This window comes from Alligator mississippiensis, chromosome 14 (genome assembly GCF_030867095.1).
Source record: "Alligator mississippiensis isolate rAllMis1 chromosome 14, rAllMis1, whole genome shotgun sequence".
In the NCBI taxonomy this organism is placed as follows: Eukaryota; Metazoa; Chordata; order Crocodylia; family Alligatoridae; genus Alligator; species Alligator mississippiensis.
The window spans coordinates 2074528-2097799 of NC_081837.1; the positions used below are offsets into that span (position 1 = coordinate 2074528).

General features: G+C 61.3%; 3 protein-coding genes across 12 annotated transcripts in view; 1 reads left to right on the forward strand and 2 right to left on the reverse strand.

Annotated features, from left to right (window-relative positions):
• Window positions 1-1013: 1013 nt before the first annotated feature.
• ZSWIM7 (zinc finger SWIM-type containing 7) lies at window positions 1014-15347 on the reverse strand. 4 transcript variants are annotated; one of them, XM_059717500.1, is made up of 6 exons: window positions 6881-7356; window positions 5795-5893; window positions 3728-3749; window positions 2776-2878; window positions 1611-1715; window positions 1014-1341 (listed from the first exon to the last, which is right to left on the reverse strand). In XM_059717500.1, the coding sequence occupies exons 1-6, from the start codon at window positions 7065-7067 to the stop codon at window positions 1225-1227; spliced, it is 633 nt and encodes a 210-aa protein (XP_059573483.1). In that variant the 5' UTR covers window positions 7068-7356; the 3' UTR covers window positions 1014-1224. The 4 variants fall into 4 exon arrangements, 2 of the variants coding, with proteins under 2 accessions (XP_059573483.1, XP_059573482.1); XR_009456705.1 differs by lacking the exons at window positions 1014-1341; window positions 1611-1715; window positions 6881-7356 and adding exons at window positions 2976-3087; window positions 3178-3593; window positions 15256-15347 and having other exon boundaries at window positions 2790-2878; XR_009456704.1 differs by lacking the exons at window positions 1014-1341; window positions 1611-1715 and adding exons at window positions 2976-3087; window positions 3178-3593 and having other exon boundaries at window positions 2790-2878; window positions 6881-7377.
• On the forward strand, window positions 14992-19704 carry TTC19 (tetratricopeptide repeat domain 19). Of its 3 annotated transcripts, XM_059717496.1 has the most exons (11): window positions 15010-15570; window positions 15675-15757; window positions 15867-15977; window positions 16060-16098; window positions 16224-16280; window positions 16595-16656; window positions 17241-17335; window positions 17529-17683; window positions 17947-18109; window positions 18466-18618; window positions 19314-19704. In XM_059717496.1, exons 1-10 carry the CDS (start codon window positions 15141-15143, stop codon window positions 18600-18602), a joined length of 1332 nt encoding a protein of 443 aa, XP_059573479.1. In that variant the 5' UTR covers window positions 15010-15140; the 3' UTR covers window positions 18603-18618; window positions 19314-19704. The 3 variants fall into 3 exon arrangements, with proteins under 3 accessions (XP_059573481.1, XP_059573479.1, XP_059573480.1); XM_059717498.1 differs by lacking the exon at window positions 19314-19704 and having other exon boundaries at window positions 14992-15570; window positions 18410-18498; XM_059717497.1 differs by lacking the exons at window positions 16060-16098; window positions 19314-19704 and having other exon boundaries at window positions 18466-18801.
• Window positions 19608-23272, reverse strand: part of NCOR1 (nuclear receptor corepressor 1) — a 100478-nt gene continuing 96813 nt past the window's right edge. For all 5 annotated transcript variants that reach the window (XM_059717485.1, XM_059717488.1, XM_059717487.1 and 2 more), the window contains one exon: window positions 19608-22706. In XM_059717485.1, coding sequence (XP_059573468.1) covers window positions 22519-22706 — 188 coding nt within the window. In that variant the 3' untranslated portion in view covers window positions 19608-22518. The remainder of the gene's footprint in view (window positions 22707-23272) is intronic.

Sequence of the window (23272 nt, forward strand, 5' to 3'; positions counted from 1 at the left end):
TGTACCTCTTATGGGCCATGAGGGCTGGAGAGCGCCCTGCCACGGGCTGCTGTGGCCAGTGCCCTGGTGTGGACGTGCTTCTGGGTTCCTTTCAGTTGGTGGCAGAGGTCCAGTGTGGGGCCAGCCCCCAGGCCATCGAAAGCAAAATGCAAATGGGCAGATTCTGAGCCCTGACAGGGTGCTTAAAAAAACTGTCAATGCAAGTGTAAAGGGCAGAGGCAGTGCTAGGCACCGCTTCCCACGTAAGGCTGGGCATGCGCACCCATCTCCACTTGTTACCAGGTTTGGAGCTATGGGAACGCTGCTATTTGCATGCAGAACCCACAGCTGCTGCCACGGGCTGAGCCTGGGCCAGGTCGCTGCTGCAGGGGACCCTGCAAGGGGGGTGTTGTGCAAGGGGGACATGCACACCCGCGACTCCTGCTGTGCCACGGTGGGCCTGGCTTGTTGCACCGCGTGTGGACTGGAGGGTCAGGTCATTTCTCTTCCCCCACTGGGTAGCGTGGGGCAGAGTGAGCTGGGCCCAGCTCGAAGCGCAAGTGCCCCCAGCTGTCCCGCTGCGGTACCAGAATCACAACCCAATCGCTGCGCTCTGGGGTGGACGCTGGGGCCTGGGAAGACAGACAGGGCTCCCTGGCTCTGGCAGCACTGGGCTGTTCCTGACTCCCAGCCCTCCCTCCAGGGCCCCCAGCGGGGTCTCTCCCAGGTGCAGCAAAGCTGGCAGCCCCTCACAGCTTTGCGCTGCCAATGCAGCAGGGCTTGGCCGTAGCCACACACGCCACGTGCCCTGGGCCTCGCCCTGCAGCGCCTGCTGCTGAGAACCAGGCTGCCAAAGGTCTCCATGGGGCCCTGCCCTGCCGTGCTGCAAGGGCTGACCCAGCCATGGCACACAGCACCCATGGGTGCGGAGTGTGGCAGCCTGGCCCGGGGCAACTGCTGTTTCTGCCGTATCCCAGCCCCCGCCCCAGCAGGCAAAGGTGCTGATGCCACCAGGATCTCAGCCAGCACACAGCTCCTCAGGTAGGTTTATTAACAGTGCGACTAGCACCTGGGCCTGGGCGGGCGGGCTGACTGCTGCGCTGCCAGCCCGGCTCCAATTCCTGAGGAGAACTGGCAGCCTTGATACGTGCTTGCTCAGCTTGGAGCGGGGCAGGCAGCTCACGCGCACGCGCCACCGGGACCACAGGTGCTTGCAGGTGGGTGTTAGCGCACAGAGTGGGTCCTTCATCCATCCTCGTCTTCCTCCGCCAGCAGGATGTTCGCCAGCTGTTGGTCGGAGACAGTTTGCTCCTGGCAGGCGCCGGTGGCCTGGCTGAGGTAGACAGCAAGGATGTGCTTGCACTGGGGGGTGGAAAGTTTTAGCAGATGAACAGCAGGGACAACAGCGGGGCCCCTCTGCACTTGGCTCTTCTGGGATCAAACAGGTCCCTGCTGCTGCCCCTGGCTCCTGCTCCACTCCTGGCACTGGCCCCATTCTGGCTGCATCCCAGTCTTTCACTGATCCCACGTTTGCAGCCAGAGCACTGGGGCTCTCTGCAATGCCCCCGGGAGCTACTCGGCTCCCACCTCCATGCAAAGCCCACGTCCACCCCCGCGCACAGGCTCCTCACCAGCAGGCTGTCGGCCTTGCGCAGCACGGAGAAGGCAAAGGCTGGGCACGTGCAGAAGTGACAGGCGGCGTAGCAGGTGTAGAGCCTGCCCGAGCTCCCCAGCACCTGGAACACACGCGGCCACCGAGGCTGGGGTCAAGAGCAGGCCACGTCCCAGCCCCATCCTGCAGCCGAGTGAGGTCAGGCAAGGACAGGCCACCCTTGCAGGGGACACCTAGTGCCCAGCCCTCCCCCTCTCACCACCACCTCTGCTGTGCTACCCGTGGCATGTCCTATTTGGCTCCATGAGCATGAACCATGGGCAGACAGGGCTCCAGGTCCCTTCTTGAGGACCCCCTGGTCCCTCCCAGCGCTGGAGCTGACCCCATAGCAGGAAACAGCTCCCCAGCCTCTGTGCACTCCTCCACTCGGGCTGCCTGGAGCACCGGGTGCTCCCTTCCACCACACAGAGGCAAGCACCCCAATGGCTTGGCGGCTGCTTTGCTGGTGGTACCCATCGTGTCCCCTACCCTGGGCCCTGGGGGGGCCAGGAGTGGCATCAGCTGGGTAGCTGAGACAAACCCTTAGACCTGCCAGGCAGAGGCGCTCCCAGAAGTGGGAGAGACGCAGCCCGCAGGGGGGCTAGCGGCTCTAATGCTGGGGCTCTGGCCGTCTTGTTAGCACAAGCTGCTGCAGCTGCTTGGAGTCTGCTCCAGTTGTGCAAAGAGAGCTCGCACTTCCTGCGAGGGGCCTGGCAGCTCCGTTTCTGTCCTGGGGATACTGTGGGCAGGCCGACACGGCCTGCCCTCACAGCCTGGGCTGGGGAAGCGGCAGGGAGCTCCGTCCCCCACGGCTGTGGCTGGAGGAGGTTTCCACACTGCCCAGCCTGCAGCAGCGTTAGCTAGAGGCCTCTCTGGTATCTACCGTGAGGAGGCTGGACTTGATGCCAGGGCAGTGACTGCCTGCCCAACCCCGTGCCCTGTTGACCAAACACTGCAGAGGTGAGCAGGGCTCCTCTCTATTTCTGCTAGAAGCCAAGTGCCCAGGTTATTCTGAGCCCCGCTCCAAGGAAGATCTGAGGAAGCAGGGCATGTCCTTGTCCAGCATGGCCAGGGCAACATGGGCAGACAGTGACCAACAGATGCTGGAGAGCCTGAGCAGGACGAGGAGCAGGCGTGGTTCATACCTGGTACGCCGCCCGTCCGCTGGGGGACACGACGCGGGTCACCGAGCGCTGGTCCACCAGGTCCAAGGCTGGGACAGCAATTGGGCCGAACACAAACTTGAGCCTGGGAGAGAAACCGGTGGGCTAGGGCACAGTGCAAACAGTGTGGATGTGCCACTGCCCCAGTCAGGTGGTAGCCACCTTCCCCCCACCCTGAGCACCTGAGTTACGGGCCAGAGCTGCTGGGACTTGAGGCCTCCCAGGTCAATGGTCAGGCTAAGAAATGACTCGAACGTGAGTCTCTCCCAGCAAGGCTGCTTTGCACTGCCCCTGCTGTGACAGCAAGGCCCTTGAAGCAGGATGAAGACCAGAGCCCTCCCACTGCATTTATGGCCTTTATCTGCAGATAGATAGCTGCCATACCTGCTGCGAGTCACGTAGGGATACCTGATAACCTGCTTGGGGGGAGGCTGGACACCTGAACCTGGCACCTATTGTCCAGGCAGCTCCTAGGCGTAGGTGTGCTGCTAGACATGCTCTTCCTGCATGCCTGGGAACCCGTTCCAAGGAGCTCAAGGGTGAGGCAGAAGCTTTGGGGTCCTTTCATCCCCGGGGAAAATTCCCCAAAGCCTGAATTAGTGACAAAGGCAAACAGGAGACAGCCAGGAGAGCCGCTCTGGGCAAACAATGAGGACAGGAGGAAGCAGACGTGCCCCCTCTGCTCTGGGAAGAAGGCTGGGAACGAGAGGTCGAGCCCAAGTCCAGCATCTCGGCAGTGCAGCTGCCGTGGATTTCTGTGCCGGTCTGACTGGCCACGGGCCGAGCTGACGGACTCAGTCCTTGAAGAAATCAGAGGGGATCTGGCAGGACCACGTCAGAGGAGCGAGCGAGCGAGGGCGGGGGAACACTCCTGGAAGGAGGGCGCATGGTGCTGGGAAAGGGCCCGGTGGGGAGTGAGGCAGGAGGTACTTACGCCAGCAGGAGTTCATCAGGGACTGCAAGAAAAAGAGAAAGGAACATTACTTTGCTGATCTCCTGCTCCCCTGCTCCCTTAGGACACATGCGCCCCGCCCTGCAGCCACTGGCCTCTGGCCACAAGTGGGAGCAGAGTGGGTCACTTCGGGAGTTTCCCATGTGACTCCTGGTGCTATTGGTGGGCAGAGGCAGCGCTGGCAGGGAGGGAGCAAGGCTCTTCACCCCTTCCATCACAGCAGGTGGCTCTGGGGCTCCCAGACTGCCCAGTCTGGGCTGCAGACACCCCACTGGCTCCTGCCAACTCCTGCGCCTGCAGCATGGGGCACTGAGCTCAAATGGCTCAGGGCGCATCATCCACAAACCCTCATGAGAGACTCGCTGGGAAAGGAAAGACAGAGCCCCAAGGCCTGGGTTCATGACATGCTGCTTCACAAAAGCACAAAGAAAGGCCTGGCAGCTTAATCACCCGGACCGTTGCTTTAATGGACTGGGGGGGTGTTCCCCCCAAAACAGAGTCCATATATATGCGCTTCCTGCACTGCTTTATTTTGGAATCGCTCGATGAGGTCAAAATATCTAAAAGCTTGCCTCTCTGCAGGGCCTGTCCCTTCCCAACACAGTCCCAGAGGGCTTGGCCAGCTCACAGCAGCTTATCTGGCACATGGAAAAAATGACGTTGCTACTGAAGAGGGGAACTGGTTAAGGGGGGCAGTTGCAGTAAAGAAAAGCTCTTGAACCCATTCACGTTAATAGTTTTGGCCCCAATCCTGATCTTCTGCTTATCCCTAGTGGGATCCCAGCAGCACTTTAAAGTTGTGAGGCTGTGGTCAGTCGTCCGTTTATCTGGCTCTCGTGTCCAGTGCAACATCTCTAGTTTCAGTCACCTTAAAACCCCTTGTTGTTGCTTGATTTTTTCACATTAGGGCTTTATTAAACCCTCTGAAAAGACCGACCCAACTCAGCCCCGGGTTCTGAACCTCCACTGCCCCGACAGCATCCGCCACATGCCAGGCGGAGCTCTGTGCAGCTCTCTTTGGTGCCCAGGGCGGTTGTGCCTATGCCAGGCTGTCCCGAGCCCTTGTTCCTTTAAACGAAGCATTGAAACCGGCTTGCCTGCTTTCCTGTTTGCTTGGATTAGGGTGTAGGGAAAACAGATCCCTTAAATAGCAGCTCCTTTTGTGAAGGCGTCACCGTGAGCTGCTTGGCGTGCAAACACACCTAATGGGATTCTCTCGGTACGGCTGCAGAAACATCCCAGCAATGCAGCGTGCGGTTAGTCGCTGCTGTTCCCCGCTAACTACTATTGCCAGCCAGGATTTCACACTTGGCTTGTATTATTGCCCTCTTCTGCCGAAGGGGAAAGCAGCCCCTTGTTCAAGGACGCAGCTCCCTCTCCTGGGCAGCGGTGAGAACGCTTGTGTGTGTGCGTGCAGGTTCTCCGTCCTTGCTGGGTTCAAAGCACCCAAACGGAGATGAGCCTGCCTACTGGGTAACAACAGATAGGCCAGCTTTCCCATCGGGGCTCAGCACTGACAGCACGAGTGTCCCTGAGACCGGACAAGGGTGCTCCTGGATGAAGAACTCCAGCATGGATGACCAGCCACAACAGGCTGCAGCGGGGAGCAGGTAGGTAGGGCCTTGACGCGATCGCCTGCAAAGTTCGGAGTGAGGAAGCTCCACGGTGCCACCTGGCCTGGGCTGCTTGCGACAGAACCCGTGCTCGCAGAAGTCGTGGGTCATACAAGATTATCCAGTCTGGGTCAATGTTCGTGGCACTTTCTGAAGCTCGGGATCACTGAGATCATCTCGAGAGCGTCACCCTAACACCCCCCCCCGAGGCGCTTGAACTGGGGAGATTTGAGACCAGCCATGCGTGAGAGATCACTGCAGAGCAAGGTCATGCTGCCTCCCCCACAGGGTCCCAGGCAAGCACGCATTACTGGCACTGATATAGCCCCACAGGCAGCTGACAGCCTGGTGGGACGGAGGGGAGCTCTGTTGAAGGCTCAGACGATGGCCAACGCTTCATGACAGCTCCCTCCCGTCCTTGTTTCCCTCCACCTACCCTGCGCAGTCTCCTGGAAAGCCTTCTTTATCTCTCGGAGAAGCTCTTCAGCCACTGCTGGCAGCGTGGTGCCCAGGTCGTCAGGTATGCAGTCGAACCCTGGAATCAAGACAGCAGCGGGAGGCTGGAGTCAGCGCAGATACAGCGAACAAACAAGAATGGTTTCATGGAGTGGCCAGATGAGGCCAAACGAAGGGCCCTGATCATCTAGCCGCCCTGCTATTGCCGAGGGAGTTTTCACCTTTTTTCTTTTAAGAGCCAGGGGGCTGGCAGACATTTTTGAAGCGCAGCCTGCATTTCAGCAGAGCCTCTGTCACCCCTCCCTGCTCACAAATGCACACGACGCACCCTGCCTCCTGCCCACGTAGAAACCAGGCATTTGGGGAGCTTCTAAGGCTGTGTTATTGCCACTGTACCTACCCTGCACGGGTTAATCCTCACAACTCCCCTCCTGAGGGAAGAAAGCACTGCTATCCCCTCTTTGGCAGAGAGCAGGCCAGGAGTGACCAAGTGACTTGCTTTTCCTCCCCTGCCACTGCTGAATCCAAGGAAGGGGATTCACCCCAAAGCTCTGATATAGGGCCAGGTGCTGAATAGGGAGGAGCGAAGGAAAGAGCAAGAGGAAAAGGGCAGAAGGAGAAAGAAGCTCGGGAATGGGAAAAGGAACCAGACCGATGGTGGGAAAAGCAAAGAAAAGAGAAGTCATGGGGAAAAAATACAAGGACGTAAAATGAGGGATGTCAGAGAAAAAGGCAGGTCCTCTACTTTCCCTTTCTAGCCCGCACATCAGCGTGGTCTTGCACTGCTGCTAGCTCACGAGGCCTGGGTCAAGGCAGAGGGGCGTGAAGCATGACCTTGGCTGCAGGAGGGAAGCCCGAGCAGGCTGTAATGTAGGTCCCCAAGTAAGGGATGCCCTCAGCCCCAGCTTGGATGTTATTGCCAGCCCGTGAGCCACCAAACTAGAGAAACTCGAGGGGGGACTCCCCACCAAGCGGGTTCTGTAGTGTGGCTCGGGCACTTGTGGCATCACCATCTGGGCCTCTGCACACCTGGCTGCTGAGACCCGCCTCGCTGGTTGTAACCTACCTGGTGCTGTGAGGCCCGGGCCGGAGCCACCGGAGCATCCCGGGGGCGGGCACGGGGCTGCAGCGCCCGTGGGGCTGCTGCACGGCCCAGGTGGGAGGTGAGGGCATGAGGCCCAGAGCTGAGCCAGGCCTGCGGCTGTGTGCACGGGGTGGAGGGGCTGGGGGCTGTGTGTGTCCGGGGAGCCCATGGGGTGTGGGGCGTGCGGGCCAACCGGGCACTGCCTGGTGCTGCAGGGGGCTGAGCCTCTGCTTTCCAGCACCCCGAGTCAGGCTGGCACCACAGCCTCCAGCACGGGCTCAATGCAGCCGGGAGGCCCGAGCGCCCGGGGCTTGCTCTGACCCCTGCTCAGCTGTCAGCACTTGGTGCTGCGCTGGGACACCGAGCCCGGGCTGGGCCAGCCTCGGACCCCTACAACCGAGCCCGGCCCGTGGGCACGAGCTGCCGGCACCCTGGCCCAGGGCTCGGGGCAGACAGACCCTCGCCCGCCCGCCCGCCCGCCCGGCCGGCGCTGCCCGGGGCCGCCGCAGGGGGGAGGCGCTGGGCGCGGAGCAGGAGCGGCCCGGGCCCGGCTCCGCTCCGCCTTGAGCCCCGCGCTCCGATTCGTGCTCCCGAGCCCGGCCCCGCTCCGGGATGCACGGCGAGGGGCAGGGCCGGCCCGGGCCGCGGGGAGGGAGGCCGGGAGGAGCCGCCGGCCCCCCCCGCCGCGCCGCAGCTCGGCCCAGCGCGGAGCGGGGTGCTGCCGCCCCGGGGTGCGGGCCGGGCCGGGCCGGGCCGGGCGGGGCAGGGAAGGGAGCTCCCCCCGCCGAGCCGAGCCGAGCCGAGCCCGGCGAGCCCTGCCTGTGCCCGGGGCAAGCGCCCCCGGAGCCGGCGGGGTGCAGCGCGCCAGGGGCCCGGGGGTCCCCGTCCCCCAACCCGAGAGGGAGGGCCCGGCTGTCGGGGCGGGCGGGGGCAGGGCTCCTGGGGGCGGAGGGGCCAGGCCCAGGACAGCAGGCTCCTGCCTCGGGCGGGGCTGGAGGCGCCCGGGGGGGGTCGTAGTCCAGCACCGCGCTGGGCCTGCCAGGAGGGCCGAGGAGCTCGTGGCCACCCCCGGGCTCTGCCCCAGCGCAGGGCGCAGGAGGGTGTCCCACAGCGGGGGCCGCTGGCCGGCCCCTCGCGCCGCTCCTGCGCCTTCGCCCAGCACAAGCTCCTTGGGGCGGTGAGCGGGCTCGCGGGCGCGGCGCTGGCACCCCTCTCCCAGGACACCAGAGGTGCTTCCCCCCACCTCCCACGGCTGCAACCCCTGGGGTGCTGGTCTGCGTTTTGCCCAGTGGCCGCCCGGCTCGTGGCCCTTTGCCTTTTGGGGCCCCGGTGGCAGCTCCGCAGCTCGACCTCGGTCTGAGCCAGGCCCCGGGGACGGTCTTTGGGCAGACAGCCTTCCCTCGGTCCCCACATAGCCGTGCTCTGCAGGGCCACTGATGGCTGCAAGCGGAGGTCTTCCCGAGAGCCGGGGGGCCGGGGCACGGTGCTGCGAAGCAGGGGCAGGGGGTCTGGATTCCCTTGTGGCTGGAGGCCTCTGAGCCCCCCCTTCTCTGCACCCCCTTAGCCGGGCTCGCCGGGGAGCTGGGACCCCGCGGCGGTCCCTGCTGAGCAGCCAGAGAAGACCTGTCCGCACAGGTCAGGGGCACATGCTGCACGGCCTTGCTTTATCCCAACAGCTCCCAGGGCCGTAAACAGAGTCCGAGGTCTCCAGACTGGAGTATGAACAAGCAAGTCTTCTCCGGCTTGGCAAATATGATGGCCCTTGGGCTGCAGCGGCTGGGCAAGCACCGCTGGGGGAAGCAAGAGTGAGAGCTGGGACCAGAGGATGCCGGCCCTGTGTAGCATCAAACCCACGGGCCCTGCCTGAAAGGATGGGGCCTTGACCCGCAGGTCACAAGCCAGGTCGGGCCCGCCGCCTTCCCGGGGCTCCCTTTGTAGTGGGCCCAGCGCGTGTCCGCAGGGAAAGAGTCAAGGGGCCCAGAAGTGAGGGGCTCCCCAACCTGGTCCTGTGGTGCACAGCGCTGGGCCTCTCAGTGTGGGTGCTGAGGTCCTGGGTTCAGGTCCCGGCCTCTCCCTGTTCTGCAGGGAGGTGCCTTCCTCTTTCAGTGGTGGGGCCCGGGCGCTGCGCCTCAAGGGGCCCACGGCCGGAGTAGCTCTCAGCCTTCCCCAGTAGTCTGGTGGTAAGGGTGCTACCCTAGGTGGCAAAGGTGCTGGGTTCAATCCCTGCCCTGGCTGGAGCCCTTGGGCCCCTCGCCTCTCAGTGAGTCCCTGGTGCCTGTGGCCAGGTGCCCCCAAGGAGGCTGTGCTGGGTTGTGGGGAGGTCTGTGGGGCAAGGCTGGTGTGGGGAGGGGGCCTGGCAGAGAGGCTGAAATGAACCCCTGGTTGAACAGAGGGGGGTTTTTTTTGCACTTTGAAGCCCAGGGTTCCTGGGTTCTGGCCCTGCGCCCCCAAAAAAAACCCAGCGAGCCACCAGGTGGTTCAGGACATTTTCCAACTGAGCTGCGAATTCAAGTCCCCTCCGACTGGCAACCGCGATCACCCCTGAGCTCCAGCTAGTAGGCAAGCGCCGGAGGGGGAAACGGTTGCGTAGTAGATGGCGGCCAGGGGACTCAAGCCTTCAGGGACTTGAACCCGCAGCCCCTGCCACCGCTGACAGTGTCCCAAACCACCCTGCCAAAGGGCCAACCTGACAGCCCCCCTTCCCGCTGGTCTCTTCACTCGCCTCGCCGCCTGCCCCGCAAGCAAATAGGCACCAGGCGGCCGCCCCGGGCCTTAAAAGAGTCAAGGTGCCTGCATCCGGACTCGAACCCACAGCCCCAAGGTAGCGCTCCACCACCGTGCGCCACCACCCAGCTCTGACAACCCCCCCTCCTCCTGGCCCCTTGACCCTCTGCCTCCACCCGGCACTGAGCACCTCATAAGGGAGCCCCAGGGCAGCCAGCCCCCCCACAGGGCCCCGGGGGCAGCGGCACGGGCTGTGGGGCCGCACGGCGCTGCTTTGACCCCGCTGGGGCACGGCCTCTGCACGTCTGGGTCGGCTGCTGCGGGGGGCTTCCCCGCACGGGTGGGCTCGCCTCGCCTCCCCTCCCTGCCCGGGCAGGGCCCTTCTTGTCTGCCGCTCGGGGACCCAGGCGGCTCCTGCTGCTGAAACCTGGAGCAAGGACCAGCGCCGCCTGCGTGCACCCGGGCCCGGGCCCGGCTGGGGGCAACAAGAGGGGTCCCGGGGCAGGCGGCCGCCCCGCGCTCACCGGCTCCGCTGTGTCTGCCCTGGGGAGACAGTTGTGTGCGGGGCTGGAAGGACCCCCAGCTCCAGCCCAGCCCGGACAAGGGTTTCCTTCTCTTGTCCGGCCTCCGCACCCCGCCTCGCCTCGCCTCGCCTCGCCTCGCCTCGCTCGGGGTCCCCGGCCCCGGCTCCTCTCCCCCGGCAGGGCCGGCAGCCCCACAGCCAGGCTTGGGGCACACGACCCCCGCCCCGGGCACGGGGCGCTGCCCCTGCCCGCTCCGCGCCACGTGCAGCACCCCCAGCGGGCAGGGCGCCCTGGCTCCGGGCTGGGCCGAGCTCCGGCCCCGCGGGGGGGGGCGGAAGCCGGTCCGGTCAATCACGCCTGCTCGGGCGGGGCCTCGTTAGCACTAATTGAAGCCCGGCTTCAAGCCCGGGGCGGGGTGGGGGTTTATTGCGCATGCGCCGGCTGCTGCCGTGATTGACGGGAGGAGCCCCCCCCCCGGCGCGGGGCCGCTGCAGCCCGGGCCGCCAGCAGTGCGGGGGGGCCGGAGCTCGGCCCAGGCCGGAGCCGGGGCGCCCTGCCCGCGGGGGGGCTGCACGTGGCGCGGGGGGGCAGGGGCAGCGCGGGGCGGCGCCGGTCGGGGCCGGGGCCGGGGCCGGGAGCGGAGCCGGGGCAGGCGGGAGCGAGCGGTGCCCCGTGCCCGGGGGGCTTGTGTGCCCCAAGCCTGGCTGTGGGGCTGCCGGCCCTGCCGGGGGAGAGGAGCCGGGGCCGGGGACCCCGAGCGAGGCGAGGCGAGGCGGGGGCGGGGTGCGGAGGCCGGACAAGAGAAGGAAACCCTTGTCCGGGCTGGGCTGGAGCTGGGGGTCCTTCCAGCCCCGCACACAACTGTCTCCCCAGGGCAGACACAGCGGAGCCGGTGAGCGCGGGGCGGCCGCCTGCCCCGGGACCCCTCTTGTTGCCCCCAGCCGGGCCCGGGCCCGGGTGCACGCAGGCGGCGCTGGTCCTTGCTCCAGGTTTTAGCAGCAGGAGCCGCCTGGGTCCCCGAGCGGGAGACAAGAAGGGCCCTGCCCGGGCAGGGAGGGGAGGGGAGGGGAGGCGAGCCCACCCGTGCGGGGAAGCCCCCCGCAGCAGCCGACCCAGACGTGCAGAGGCCGTGCCCCAGCGGGGTCAAAGCAGGCCGTGCGGCCCCACAGCCTGTGCCGCTGCCCCCGGGGCCCTGTGGGGGGGCTGGCTGCCCCGGGGCTCCCTTGTGAGGTGCTCAGTGCCAGGTGGAGGCGGCGGGTCAAGGGGCCAGGAGGAGGGGGGTTGCCAGAGCTGGGTGGTGGCGCACGGTGGTGGAGCGCTACCTTGGGGTTGTGGGTTCGAGTCCGGATGCGGGCACCTTGACTCTTTTAAGGCCTGGGGCGGCCGCCTGGTGCCTATTTGCTTGCGGGGCAGGCGGCGAGGCGAGTGAAGAGACCAGCGGGAAGGGGGGCTGTCAGGTTGGCCCTTTGGCAGGGTGGTTCAGGACACTGTCAGCGGTGGCAGGGGCTGCGGGTTCAAGTCCCTGAAGGCTTGAGTCCCCTGGCCGCCATCTACTACGCAACCGTTTCCCCCTCCGGCGCTTGCCTACTAGCTGGAGCTCAGGGGTGATCGCGGTTGCCAGTCGGAGGGGACTTGAATTCGCAGCTCAGTTGGAAAATGTCCTGAACCACCCGGTGGCTCGCCGGGTTTTTTTTTGCCTTGGTTTTGGGGCTGGGCTTCAAAGTGCAAAAAAAAACCCCTCTCCTCAACCACAGGTTCATTTCAGCTTCTCTGCCAGACCCCCTCCCCCCCACAGACCTCCCCACAACCCAGCACAGCCTCCTTGCAGGCACCTGGCCACAGGCACCAGGGGACTCACTGAGAGGCGAGGGGCCCCGAGAGCTCCAGCCAGGGCAGGGATTGAACCCAGCACCTTTGCCACCTAGGGTGGCACCCTTACCACCAGACTACTGGGGAAGGCTGAGAGCTATTCCGGCCGTGGGCCCCTTGAGGCGCAGCGCCCGGGCCCCGCCACTGGAAGAGAAAGGCACCTCCCTGCAAAACAGGGAGAGGCCGGGACCTGAACCCAGGACCTCAGCACCCACACTGAGAGGCCCAGCGCTGTGCACCACAGGACCAGGCTGGGGAGCCCTTCACGTCCGGGCCCCTTGACTCTTTCCCTGCGGACACGCGCTGGGCCCACTACAAAGGGAGCCCCGGGAAGGCGGCGGGCCCGGCCTGGCTTGTGACCTGGGGGTCAAGGCCCCGTCCTTTACAGGCAGGGCCCGTGGGTTTGATGCTGCACAGGGCCGGCATCCTCTGGGCCCAGCTCTCACTCTTGCTTCCCCCAGCGGTGCTTGCCCAGCCGCTGCAGGCCAAGGGCCATCATATTTGCCAAGCCGGAGAAGACTTGCTTGTTCATACTCCAGTCTGGAGACCTCGGACTCTGTTTACGGCCCTGGGAGCTGTTGGGATAAAGCAAGGCCGTGCAGCATGTGCCCCTGACCTGTGCGGACAGGTCTTCTCCGGCTGCTCAGCAGGGACCGCCGCGGGGTCCCAGCTCCCCGGCGAGCATGGCTAAGGGGGTGCAGAGAAGGGGGGGCTCAGAGGCCTCCAGCCACAAGGGAATCCGGACCCCCTGCCCCTGCTTCGCAGCACTGTGCCCCGGCCCCCCGGCTCTCGGGAAGACCTCTGCTGGCAGCCATCAGTGGCCCTGCAGAGCACGGCTATGTGGGGACCGAGGGAAGGCTGTCTGCCCAAAGACCGTCCCCAGGGCCTGGCTCAGACCGAGGTCGAGCTGCGGAGCTGCCACCGGGGCCCCAAAAGGCAAAGGGCCCTGAGCCGGGCGGCCACTGGGCAAAACGCAGACCAGCACCCCAGGGGTTGCAGCCCTTGGGGGGTGGGGGGAAGCACCTCTGGTGTCCTGGGAGAGGGGTGCCAGCGCCGCGCCTGCGAGCCCGCTCACTGCCCCAAGGAGCTTGTGCTGGGCGAAGGCGCAGGAGCGGCGCGAGGGGCCGGCCAGCGGCCCCCGCTGTGGGACACCCTCCTGCGCCCTGCACTGGGGCAGAGCCTTGCGCCAGCTGGGGCACGCCTGAGCCCGGGGGAGCGGCGCTCCCCGTCCGGTGGTGGCCACGAGCTCCTCGGCCCTCCTGGCAGGCCCAGGCCGGTGCTGGACCACGACCCGCCTGCAGCCCCCTCCTCCAGCCCCATGCGAGGCAGGAGCCTGCTGTCCTGGGCCTGGCCCCTCCGCCTGCCCCGACAGCCCGGGACTCCTGCCGGCAGCCGGGCCCTCCCTCTCAGGCGGGGGGGACGGGGACCCCCGGACCCGTGGCGCGCTGCACCCCGCCAGCTCCGGGGGTGCTTGCCCCGGGCAGAGGCAGGGCTTGCCGGGCTCGGCTCCGCTCGGTGAGGGGAGCTCCCTGCCCTGCCCGGCCCGGCCCAGCCTGCACCCCGGGGCGGCAGCACCCCACTCCACGCTGGGCCGAGCTGCGGTGCAGTGCTCCCCACCCGGGGGTGGCCACGAGCTCCTCGGCCCTCCTGGCAGGCCCTACCCGGTGCTGGACCACGGCCCCCCGCCGGGCGCGGGCTGGAGGCAGACCCACCTGCAGCCCCCTCCTCCAGCCCCGTCTGAGGCAGGAGCCTGCTGTCCTGGGCCTGGCCCCTCCGCCCCAAGGAGCCCTGCCCCCGCCCGCCCCGACAGCCCGGGACTCCGGCCGGCAGCCAAGCCCACAAGCTCCTCGGCCCTCCTGGCAGGCCCTGCGCGGTGCTGGACCACGACTCCCCCCCAGGCGCGGGCTGGAGGCAGACCCGCCTGCAGCACCCCTCTCTGCCAGGAGGAGCCTGCCTGCTGCAGGCAGCAGCTCTCTCCCAATGCCTTTTCCCCCCCGCAGCCCTGTAATGCAATCTGCACAACACGCCTGGGGGTGCACACGGGGAAGTGACTCCGAGTTGGGCCCAGTTGCCTGAGCAGTCAGAAGCACAACAAGGAACAGCCGGTGTCTTTTGGCCTGGCTGCTCCGAAAGACAAACCAGAGCTATGAGCCTTTCCCCGGGGAGCAGAGAGAATGAATCCGAGTTATTTCAGGACGCTGCGCGTTTGCCCAGGGGACGACAAAAGGGGGCTTATAATAGTTGCAGCAGAGCCTGGGACCGTGACCTTGTGCACGCTGACGTGACCGCACTGCGCTCTGGCACCCTACAGCCGGGCACCAGAACGTCCTTGAATCAAGCTGGAGCAATGCATGCTGGGACATGAGGGCGCCTTCAAGGGGTGCAAAGCATGCTGGGACATGCTGCCTCTATGACACTGCGCCAGACCCCAGGACATCTCCAAAAGGGCACAGAGCAGGCCGCACCAGCCGTCCTGTGCAAGCAGTGCATGCTGGGATATGCCCCCCTGTGCGCGCGCGCGCGCACACACACACACACACACACACACACACACACGTGTGCACGCAGAGGTTCAGCCTTGTCCCTGGGCCTCCAATGCATGCTGGGAAGCACTCTCCTCAGGGGTACAGACAGCCGACCGGATTGCGTCCGCAATGCATGCTGGGAACTGCCACCCTCATGGGCATGCACAAATGCTGGACAGGGCACTGTGCTGGCCCCGCAATGCATGCTGGGAAACGACTCCTGCACCACCCCCAGCAACCCCACGGCATGCTGAGAAATGCTACCTTCCAGGGGCCAGAGCTCACACTAGCGCAACATTTTCCTACAGTGCATGCTGGGAAATGCATTGGGCGTGCAATGCCGGCTGGGAAACAGGCGCAGCACGCTGGACTGGTCTTAGCCCTGGGCCCGCAATGGATGCTGGGAAATGGGAGCCTAGCCCCCCCCCCGCGTCATCCGCGCGCCGGACCCGCCATCTTGCTCACGCTGCAATGCATGCTGGGATATGCTCCCCGCTCCACAGAGGGGCTCAGCCGTTCCCTTAGGCCTGCAATGCATGCTGGGAAAGGGCAGCTCCACCCCGCCCTCAACAGCCGTCCCGCCATCTTGCGCGGCCCGCCATGCATGCAGGGAAGCACCAGCCCGCCCGCCCGCCCCCGGGCCGCAATGCATGCAGGGAAGCGCCCCTCCCCTGGGCCCGCAAGGCACGCCGGGATAGCGCCGCGGCGTACTTACCGTCTGGCGGGGCTGCAGCCGCCGGCTCAGCCCGCTGCATCCCGCCGGCCCGGCACCATAGCAACCGCCCGCGTCACCCCGGGGGGGGGCACTTCCGCCTCCACCGCGCCGGAGGTGACGTGCGCCGTCACGTGCTCCCGCTGTTAAAGGGGCAGCGCGGGGCGATGCTGGCGGCACTGCCCCGGGCCCTGGCGCGGCTCGCGGCGGCCGCCGGGCGGCGCTGTCCCCGCGCGGGCGCCGCCGTCACCTGGGCCGCGGGCCGGGGCCGGGGGGCGCGGCGGGGGGCGCCGGGCCTGGGCCTGGGTCTGCTGGCCGGTGAGCGCGGCGGGGGCACGGGGAGGGCAGGGGGCGGCGGGGGGTACAGGGGTGGGAATGGGGGGCCTGGCACTGCTCCGTGTCCAGCGCACGCCTCCCTGCAGCGTTCCCCCTGTTCTCGGAGGACGCCGGCGAGGCGGGCGCAGGGGCCGAGGACGCTGTGATAATCCTGCTGAAGGAAGCCAAGGTGGGAAGCGGGGGCGGGGCGGGGCGGGCGGGCGCCCTGGGGCTGGGGCAGGTGCAGGTGGTGGGGACGAGGCCGCGCGAGCTGCCGCGGTGCCGGTGTGCGTTCGCAGCTGCGCGTGGCGGCGGGCGACCTGGAGGAGGCGGAGCGGCTCCTGCACCGCGCGGCGCACCTGGCCCAGCAGTCGGAGCACAGGCAGGCCGTCGTCTACACCTACGCCATGGTACCGTACCCCCCCCCCCCGCTCGCTGCAGGGGCGCCCGCGGCACGGGGCGGCTCTCAGCGCCCGTCTGCCTCTCTCCTAGATGGCGAATCTGGCGCTGCTGCAGGGGCAGCTGGACAGCGTGAGTGAAGCCCTCCGGGGCGGGAGTGCAAAACGAGTCCGTGCGGGGACCGGAGACTTCAGCACCCCTCCCCACCCCGACGAGCCCAGAGCTGGCTCCTCACCGCGCACCTCCTCTCGTTGCAGGCGGAGAAACTCTTCAAAGCAGTGATAAGCCTCTTGCTGGCTGGGGACACTAAGCAGGTGAGTCCCCTGCCGCCCGCCGCACGGTTTCCTGCTCCGTATAGGGACATGGCTACCGCCCCCATCCCTACCTCTCTTGGGGCAGACAAACCTGCAGCCTCTTCCGCAGCCCGTGGACTGGTCCCTCTCCCTGTAGAGCCTGCAAGCTGCCTGTGCTGGGCCCGCAGCAACCTCCGCCCCCGCTCCAGCAGTGTCCACTGCCGGAAGCTGTGCCCCTGCCTCGTGCAGGACGCGACCTTGGCCTATGCCCTATAGGCGTGATCCCGAACGCCCTGGCTGCCGTGTCCATGCCCCTCTGGCTTCTCCCCTGGCAGGATGACAACGCGATCATCGAGATGTCGCTCAAGCTGGCCAGTATCTACGCTGCTCAGAACCAGTGAGTACGCGCCCCGGGCTGCAGCCTGCCCTATTCAGGGGCTCCGAGGCGTCCGTGATGGTTTGGGTCCAGGGAGAGTCTGGCCCCTGGGAAGGAGGTTGCTGCTGGCACAGCTCAGGGGGAAGCTTCAACTCTGGCTTCAGAGGCCGTGATGGCCTCGGTCTCATGACAGCAGGCTGGGCCTCTCTCTGGCTGCTGGGCCTGGGCAGCAGGCCAGCCCCAACTGCAGTCACCGGAGGAGGAGTCCCTGCAGAAGGTGACTTCAAAGAGACTAACGCACTGAATGTGCGCAGGCCAGAGGGACTTGGGTTTTAGCAGTTAGGATCGGAGCCAAGCAGTAGAGCACACCTGCCCTGCAACGCTATCTCCAGGGGTCCTGGAGCCCTTCACCAATTAGCTGAGCTGACCCAGAGCTGGTGCGCGGTGTTAGGGGCTGAAGCTGGGAGCAGGTGCTGTTTGCCCAGAGCCGTGACGCCTTTCTGGGGTCTCAGTGGGGGCGGGGATGAGATTGGGACGTGCTGCTCCGAGTGGGGGGTGGACTTGCTTTGCCAAAGGCTGACTTTTTTCCCCCCTCTGCTATGCAGAGACCAGCAGGCTATCACAGGCTACAAGTTCTGCATCCTGACCCTGGAGGAGAAAACAGCCACGCAGAAGGACTTGCCTGAAGACGTCCTCCCTGGTAGGCAGCTCCTAGGTGCTCGCTGTGGCCAGCGTGGTGCTGTGCCTGCCATGCACTTCCTTGCCTAATGCCTTCCAGCCACTGCCTGCCTTGGTGCCCAGACCCCCTCCCACTCTTGGCTGACAAGTCTTGTACTCAGTATTTCCCTGGGAGCAAGGGGCAGTACCTCAACTCATCTCTGTTCCGCTTGCAGCAAAGGAAAAAGCCAACACCCGCCTCCTGCTTGGATTATGCCTGGACTCCTACGGCCGCTACCTCCTCACCCGCAACCAGCCAGCTGTGGCCCAAATAATGTATGAGAAAGCCCTGCAGATCTCCAGGGACATCCAGGGAGAGACCCATCCACAGGTTAGCTGGGACCAACGGCTGCGATCAAGGGACGTGTGCTCACAACGGGATTGCCTTGGAGCTGGGCCTGCTCCCCTTGGGGCCGGGTTCCAGGATCAGGCTCTGCTCAGGCAGCCGAAGCCTGAGCATGAAAATGGTCCATGTGGGCGAGCCAGCACTGTTGTCATCTTGCAGAGGAGTCTGTCACTCTTGCCACAAGGGCAAATGCTCTGTGCCACTGTTCTGTTCCCTGCACTAATGCTTTCCTTGCTGTCTTGGTGCAGACGCTGATCCTGATGAGCGACTTGGCGACCGCGCTGGATGTGCAGGGACGCTATGACGAAGCATACACGTACGTGAAAAGGGCAGCGGAGTTGGCGAAGCAGACGAAGCATCCCGAGGAGCACGTGGTGCTGAACAACCTGGCTGGAATTCTGATGCATAAAGGTAACGACTGCCCCCACAGCCGGCTGTTCCTGTCTGCGGGGCACAAGGCCTGTGCCTAGGCAGTAGCAGGCAAGGAAGACCTGAGTGGGGTTGGGGAGATGGGTCAGAACAGCAACATGCAGGGAGGCAGTGCGGGAGCTGTTATCTGCTTTATGGCTACACCATGTGGTGTATGCTACAATAAATCACTCTCTGGGCTGGGAGATAGTGGGGCAGGGCTGTGGGTGCTGACTCTCCAGATAATCCCTTTCCACCAAGAGCTAAACGCTGACCCTCTCTGGCTTGTGATCCACAAAGTAGAATCCAAGAGTGGAGAGAGGCTCGCGGTGAGTTTCCTTTCCCCTCCTTAAATGCAGAAGACTTTGTGCAAGCAGAACGTGTATATGAAGCAGCTCTGAAGCAGGCACGACAGAAGGGAGATGATGCGTCTGTCCAGCACATCCAGAAGGAGCTGGCCAACCTGGCCACGCGGAGAAAGGCACAAACCCCATAGGTGGCAATGTACAGAGGTAGCTTGCAGCATCACGGGGGGCCAGGAGGTGGCTTGCGCACAGCACGGGCATGTTGGGATCTGGGGGGAACTAAAAGGACAAATTACAGGCTCGGTGCTGAGTGAGCTGGGGAGCACGGGAGGTGCTGCTGTGGCCTTTTGTCTGGCCCCAAATAAAGCATTACCTGTTATAGATGCCCAAGTGCGTTCTCTCCTGTACTTTGCCTGGCCCGAGGCCATTTAGTATACGTCTCAGCCTTTTTGACCTTGTATTCTTGTGCTTAAAGGCATCCAAAAAAGAAAGCGTAGCCTCCCTGGGGAAAACCCATTCTGCTTCCAAACTGGGTCACAGCTTGGGGGCTTGGGAGGAATGACTAGGTCAGTCCATGCTTCCTGTCGGCTCTCTTGCTCACGCGCTAACAGAGCCACAGAACTAACTGCAGCAACTTCCTGCTGCAAAAGAAAAATCGTAAGTGCTTTCTGAGCCTGAACAGAAGGCGGCTACTTCACGTTCTACCCCAGCAGGCGAGGAGCACGGGAGACATCATAAAGTAACAGTTACCCGCTCAAGTCTAGCCAGGCTAGCAGAGCTAGCACTGGGATTTTGGTGACTAGCTAAGAACAGCTCCTCAACATCTTAGCACAGTGATCACAGCCCTGTTTAGTTGTACAGCAGAGCAGTTTTGCATTCAGCCCTGGTCCTCTATATTACAGTGTGCCCCACGTTTCTGCAGTGTGAATGTTCACTGAAGAGCCCTGACAGTTGCAAGGAACTGAAAGCCCATGCATTTCCTATCACACTTACTGGAGGGTGAAGCGTCTTACAGGTGCCCAATGCATGTGTCCAACTCTGCTTCCATGTCAAAGTACTGTACTTTAATGCTTGCCATGGCATAAGACTGGAGGGAGCTCTGTGAGGCTGCTTCTGTCACTGCTGTACAAACTTGTGCCTACTGTTCTCAGCTTGGCTAGAGGCTGTAAATGAGAGGGAGAGACAGGCAAAGCAAGTGGAGAGCTGATCCCCTTTATTGATTGGTCTGAATCCAGAAGTCACTGTCTAGTGAAGACATTGTGTGAAAAAAGTATTAAATTTTATCATGACGCATGGGTTTTTCAAGTCTTGAATGTTTTCGTATCAGAATCACCAAACATACCAAGATGAAAACGTTGTGAAAGCGCTGATCAGAACACAGTTAAAAAGTTGTCATAAACTGCTCCTTGTAAACAATGACTTACGGTTGCCTCGTTTTGAAATGGGGCAGATGTCATCTGATTAGCGAGAGGCTACTAGAATCGTAACGAACCTGCATTTAGGCTCTGGGTATCGGCAACAAAGTTAAGGGCAAGGGAACCATGCCTGACAAAAATAATGAGAATTACATTTAATGTGCAAATGCTACAAAACATTTCTCATGGGAATCCAATAATACTTCTTAGCTAGGCCACCTCACAGCAGCTATAAGGCAACAACAGTACAAATTTCCTTGAAAGTTATGCCACATGTATCCTCTGTTCTTTACTGTGCAGTTAACATGAGGCCTATGGTGTACAAACCTCTATTTCATGCTGAGCTCTGTTACACAGATCACTTAAGCAGGTGAACTTTAGAATGGGACTGGGTTCTTCACTTTCCCAACTCTAACTGTGCGCTAAGGGTAGACAGACTTATTTTCCAGCACGCGCTGCTGTCGAATAATAAAGGATGAATTAAAAAGTCAGGGCACAGGTCTGCACACACACACAACCCAATGGATGCTGAGTCCTAGAAGCCAGAATTGTTTAGTTCTTCTCAAACTGTGAAGACACTTAGAGGAGATGTTAACACACCCAAACTAACTGCAGGATACAAGATGCAAAGACAGCCTCAAGGCAATCCTGTAATACCTTCAGCATATCAAGTGCCCAAAGAGAAGGGTTAAAAAACATCTTTCCTTTCTCCTTCCTGGAACTGGGGCAAATGGATTGCTTGACATTTACACGACTTAAAATATCCTATACTAATGCAGTGCTGCTTCTGGCCTGTAACAAGGACCTCCAAGCTCTTCCATAAAATGTGGAGCCTGCATGGATGCCGAGTTACAGACCACCACTTTTGTACCTTCCAGATGCAAGAATGGCAAATAGAGTAAGTCAAGTTTAAGTTTTTCAACAGGTAAATCACTGAAGCATGGCATCTGACAGCTCTCTGCTAAGACCCTTCGGAACAGTCTAGCTGCTAAAGGGGATGCGCATTGTTTAATCTGATATTGGAGAGACATTATTCCCTGAATTAAATAGCATCCTCCCCTAACCAGCAGAAATTTCCTTTTACCTCACAGCAGCCGAGTAAAAGACTGAGAATCCAACCAGCTGAGGCAGCACCAGTCAGATGCACACGAACGACATGAAATAGAGCCTGCTCGTGCAGCAGGAACTGGTAGATGAATGATTACAGAGCCCCTCTTCTAGTACCATGATTTTTTTAAGAGGCGATTTCTCTAGAACTTACTGCACACTCTACAGCAGGAGCGGGCAATTATTTTGGGCGGAGGGCCGCTTACTGAGTTTTGGCAAGCCATCAAGGGCCACATGACAGGCACCCAGGGGCAGATAAATATTGATTTTCTAAATTCTTAGGGGCCCCGTGGGCCAGACAGAATGGCCTAGTGGGCCACAGGCTGCATTTTGCCCACCCCTGTTCTAGGGGCTAGCTCATGCAAGGCTATGGGTTTCTAGGGACAACCTCTCTCTTGTGAAATTGGGGTTTAAAGCTAGGATATGCACTTTAAAATAAAAGGTTTTGCAATTAGAGTGAAGTAAGGAGGAATCACAGTATCTATTTCAAACTGGCTGCAAATCAAAACCAAAAGGTCAACTTGTACTTTTTGGTTCGCTCAAAGCTCAACAGCAGTTTGTTGTTTCTTTAAACCAGAGCTGGCTGTTGCTCCGTTTCTCTTGACAAACCGATTATCCACCCAGAGCCTTTGTTCAGACCAGCGGTTTGCTGCAGTCGTGCATGGCAGTAAGATTTGTTTCCAACAGTAGCTTCTTCAGGCTGCATACAACGCAGAAGCCAAGAGATGCTGCAGAAAGAGTCCCCTAGAACGCCACTCGGTCACCAGTGTGGAGAACAGTGAGGTATGCTCCCAGAAGCTGCTTCGGAGGGGTTTTTCCTTTTAAACTGAACCATAAACATACCCATGCAATAATATTTCTGCAGTGTTGCTAAATAAAACTGACCGTACTGAAAATTTACAATGTGGCAGAAATTTAAAAATCAAAGAGAAATATATCATCTTCCTCCAGCGGACCAGACGATGTTAATGTACAGAGTTCATTAAGGGGGCAGTCTTTAAAAAAAAAAAAAATCAACATTTTCACAAGCGCTTGAACACCACTGAGAAAATGTGTCTAAGGAGAAATTAGATCAAAGCACAAGGCCTGCGGGAGGCAGCACAGCATTAGAGGGCAATTGCTGCTGCTGTAGGCAGGCTTGGGTTACGAGGAGTATTCTACACTTGAGAAGATGTTTAAAAAAAATTACAAAATGACCCCCAAAGTTTATGCATTGATTTGAACATAAGTACACCAGATACTACAGCAAGGGGAAAACCACTGCAAAAAGTACTCTCTATTTACAGAAGAATGATTTAAAGACATGGTTTTCTTTACAAACAGATGTAGAACAGGAATAGTCCATATTTTTAAAAACTCTTTACATATTTATCTTTAGTACGTCAACCTTCCTCGATCACGTGGGCTGTGCAGAAGGCATCTTTCGAATCGACTCTCCGAATAAAAGTTTCCATCGCTTCTCCATCTCATATGGCCCTTGCTCTCTTGGAAAGTCTCTTTGGGCACAAGTCAAAAAGAAGATTTCCTTTGACCCGCAAATTAAAAAAAAAGAAGAAGAAAAGAAGAAAAACCACCTCTGCATAGTTCAGTCGTCACTGTCAGACAGAGTCTCGTATTGTGCTGAAAGCAGTGGGGCAGGCTCTCGCTCCCAGATCCTGTTCTGTTGGTGAGTGGTTGCTTGGCTCATGGATGGTGGAGCACATGCGATGGATGTTGGCGGTGTACTGCTGAGCATCCGCATCGTCAGGGGGTTGTAAGGGAACTGCGTGGATCCTAAGTCAAAGAAAGGTTCACGCAGGTTAAAAAAAGCACAACGTTCCAACCAGCTCCTCCCTCGCTGACAGAAGTCAGCACCCGCTTGTTTTAAGCAATGGCCACCCACCAGAAAGGAAAAATGTAAGTTAATTTCCTCAAATCCCCATGACTTTATAACAGCCAGGATGATGGGCAACTTATTTAACTTGAAGGTATGCAGAACTTGGCTAATTTTCATAGTTTTAATTCAGAACGCTGCAGGAAGCAAATTATCACATTTCTTTGGCACAAGCCGCTTGATACAATACAGTGGACTTAAAAGTTTCAGGAACTAAAAGTGCTTTGGAAGAAGAAAAAAAAAATGTTTTTCAGCAGCTGTCTACACTTATACCCCTCACTGTTCCAGTCAGCGGAGGTCTGGTCTTGGGGGTCAGATAGAAATTGCAAGATTTCAGTTCTCAAAGTTAAATAATTTCACATCTCTGAGGTGGCTCAGCCACTGGTAGAGAATGGGAATCACTTTGGGGAAAGCAAATTAAACTCATTACAGCCTGACTGACCTCTAGCAGTGGTGTCTTCTGGAA

Excerpts from the sequence above, each read along its gene's own strand:
- ZSWIM7 (XM_059717499.1), bottom strand. The coding sequence starts at position 7,067 with ATGGGCTCCCCGGACACACACAGCCCCCAGCCCCTCCACCCCGTGCAC. Across the intron at positions 5,894-6,880 it reads CCCGGGCCTCACAGCACCAG|GGTTCGACTGCATACCTGAC; the intron begins GTAGGTTACAAC and ends TCTTGATTCCAG. Across the intron at positions 3,750-5,794 it reads TTTCCAGGAGACTGCGCAGG|TCCCTGATGAACTCCTGCTG; the intron begins GTAGGTGGAGGG and ends TTTTTCTTGCAG.
- TTC19 (XM_059717496.1), top strand. The coding sequence starts at position 15,141 with ATGCATGCAGGGAAGCACCAGCCCGCCCGCCCGCCCCCGGGCCGCAAT. Across the intron at positions 15,978-16,059 it reads TCGTCTACACCTACGCCATG|ATGGCGAATCTGGCGCTGCT; the intron begins GTACCGTACCCC and ends CCTCTCTCCTAG. Across the intron at positions 17,336-17,528 it reads GCCTGAAGACGTCCTCCCTG|CAAAGGAAAAAGCCAACACC; the intron begins GTAGGCAGCTCC and ends TTCCGCTTGCAG.